Raw genomic sequence first — 1349 nt, forward strand, 5'->3', positions numbered from 1 at the left:
ATATATATACTTTAGAAGTAATCTCAGGTCCTACCAGACTTTGCCCCTCAAAAGGTGATCCTCAATGAGCAATATATCAGTCACCTAGGAACTTATTAGAGCTGCAGAATTACAGACCCATCTCAGGCCTACTGACTTGGAATCTGCCTTTTAAAATCTTTGGTGATTTTTATGTACATTAAAATTTAAGAAGCATCAGCAAATCTATCTATAAATAATATAATAAGCAGCAATTAAATAGTCTCTTCTCTCAGCTATTATTTATGCCTAGAAATGTTTACTGAGGCTTTAAAGTTATGCTTAACCCATATATTTGTCACTCTGTAAGGATGTACAGATGAGAATGTAGAAGAGATCCTAGCACTTGTCATCATGGAGCATTGATTGCATTTACTCATTAGAATCTCAGACTTGTAAGCTTTTTAAGATATGAAAATTACAGTTCATGTTGTTTTTGTTCTCAGCTCAGGAGTATATTATTCGAATAAGCAGAAATATTCTTGATCTCAGAGACAAGTTTGATGATTCTCTTCAAGTGAACACAACTGATCTCGTCCCAAAGGATGCCAACTCTCAAGAAGAGTTCATGTTTAAACCAGAGAACATCATGTTTGAAAATGGTACTGATCTGTACATTGCAGTACAGGCTGTTGATGAGGTCAATCTGAAGTCAGAAATATCCAACATTGCACGTGTTTCTTTGTTTATTGCTCCACCGACCCCTTCAGAGAAACCTTCTTCTTTCCCTTGTCCTGAAATTAGTATCAATAGCACAATTCCTGGCATTCTAAAGATTATGTGGAAGTGGGTAGGGGAATTGCAGTTATCATTAGGTTTGAACTAAGCTTACATGAGGTCAATAAAGTACATCATCCATCCTTCTCTTAATTATAAAGTTTTCACAAATGTATTAGACCTTCTGCGGGGGAGATGATCTAATAAAATAAACTGCTATGCAACTGGCTATGTACCTGTGAAGGTTATTTTTATTTTAAAATTCAAAAGTTCAATCATCTTTCAGTATTTTTAGTGATAATCTTGACCACTAGAAAGTAAGTAGTGCTTGCATCTATAAATGGGAAGTATCTGTAACCTCATTTTAAAGTGCTATGCCAATTTTAAAAAGGACATACAACTGAAATTAATCTAATATGTTGTTGTTGTGTACCTTCAAGTGAAAATAGACCCATTGCTGACCTTCCGGGGGTTTTCAGCTGCATAGTCACACAAGAGGAGATTGCCCACCCTTCTCCCACAAAGCAGCTGGCACCAAACACATACTCTTTAAGGCTGCAGCACAGCTTCTTGCCAGTGTTGTTGACTGCCGTCAAGTAAAGCATGACTCATAG

At 36.5% G+C, this 1349-nt stretch overlaps 1 protein-coding gene across 1 annotated transcript in view; it reads left to right on the plus strand.

Moving 5' to 3' along the window:
* CLCA1 (chloride channel accessory 1) overlaps positions 1–844 on the plus strand; it is a 42725-nt gene extending 41881 nt beyond the window's left edge. Inside the window, exon 14 of the mRNA XM_006898383.1 lies at positions 465–844. Coding sequence (XP_006898445.1) covers positions 465–844 — 380 coding nt within the window. The remainder of the gene's footprint in view (positions 1–464) is intronic.
* Positions 845–1349: the final 505 nt, after the last annotated feature.

The sequence above is a fragment of the Elephantulus edwardii genome, unplaced genomic scaffold (assembly GCF_000299155.1).
Source record: "Elephantulus edwardii isolate Elephantulus edwardi_28Jun2011 unplaced genomic scaffold, EleEdw1.0 scaffold00227, whole genome shotgun sequence".
Lineage (NCBI taxonomy): Eukaryota > Metazoa > Chordata > Mammalia > Macroscelidea > Macroscelididae > Elephantulus > Elephantulus edwardii.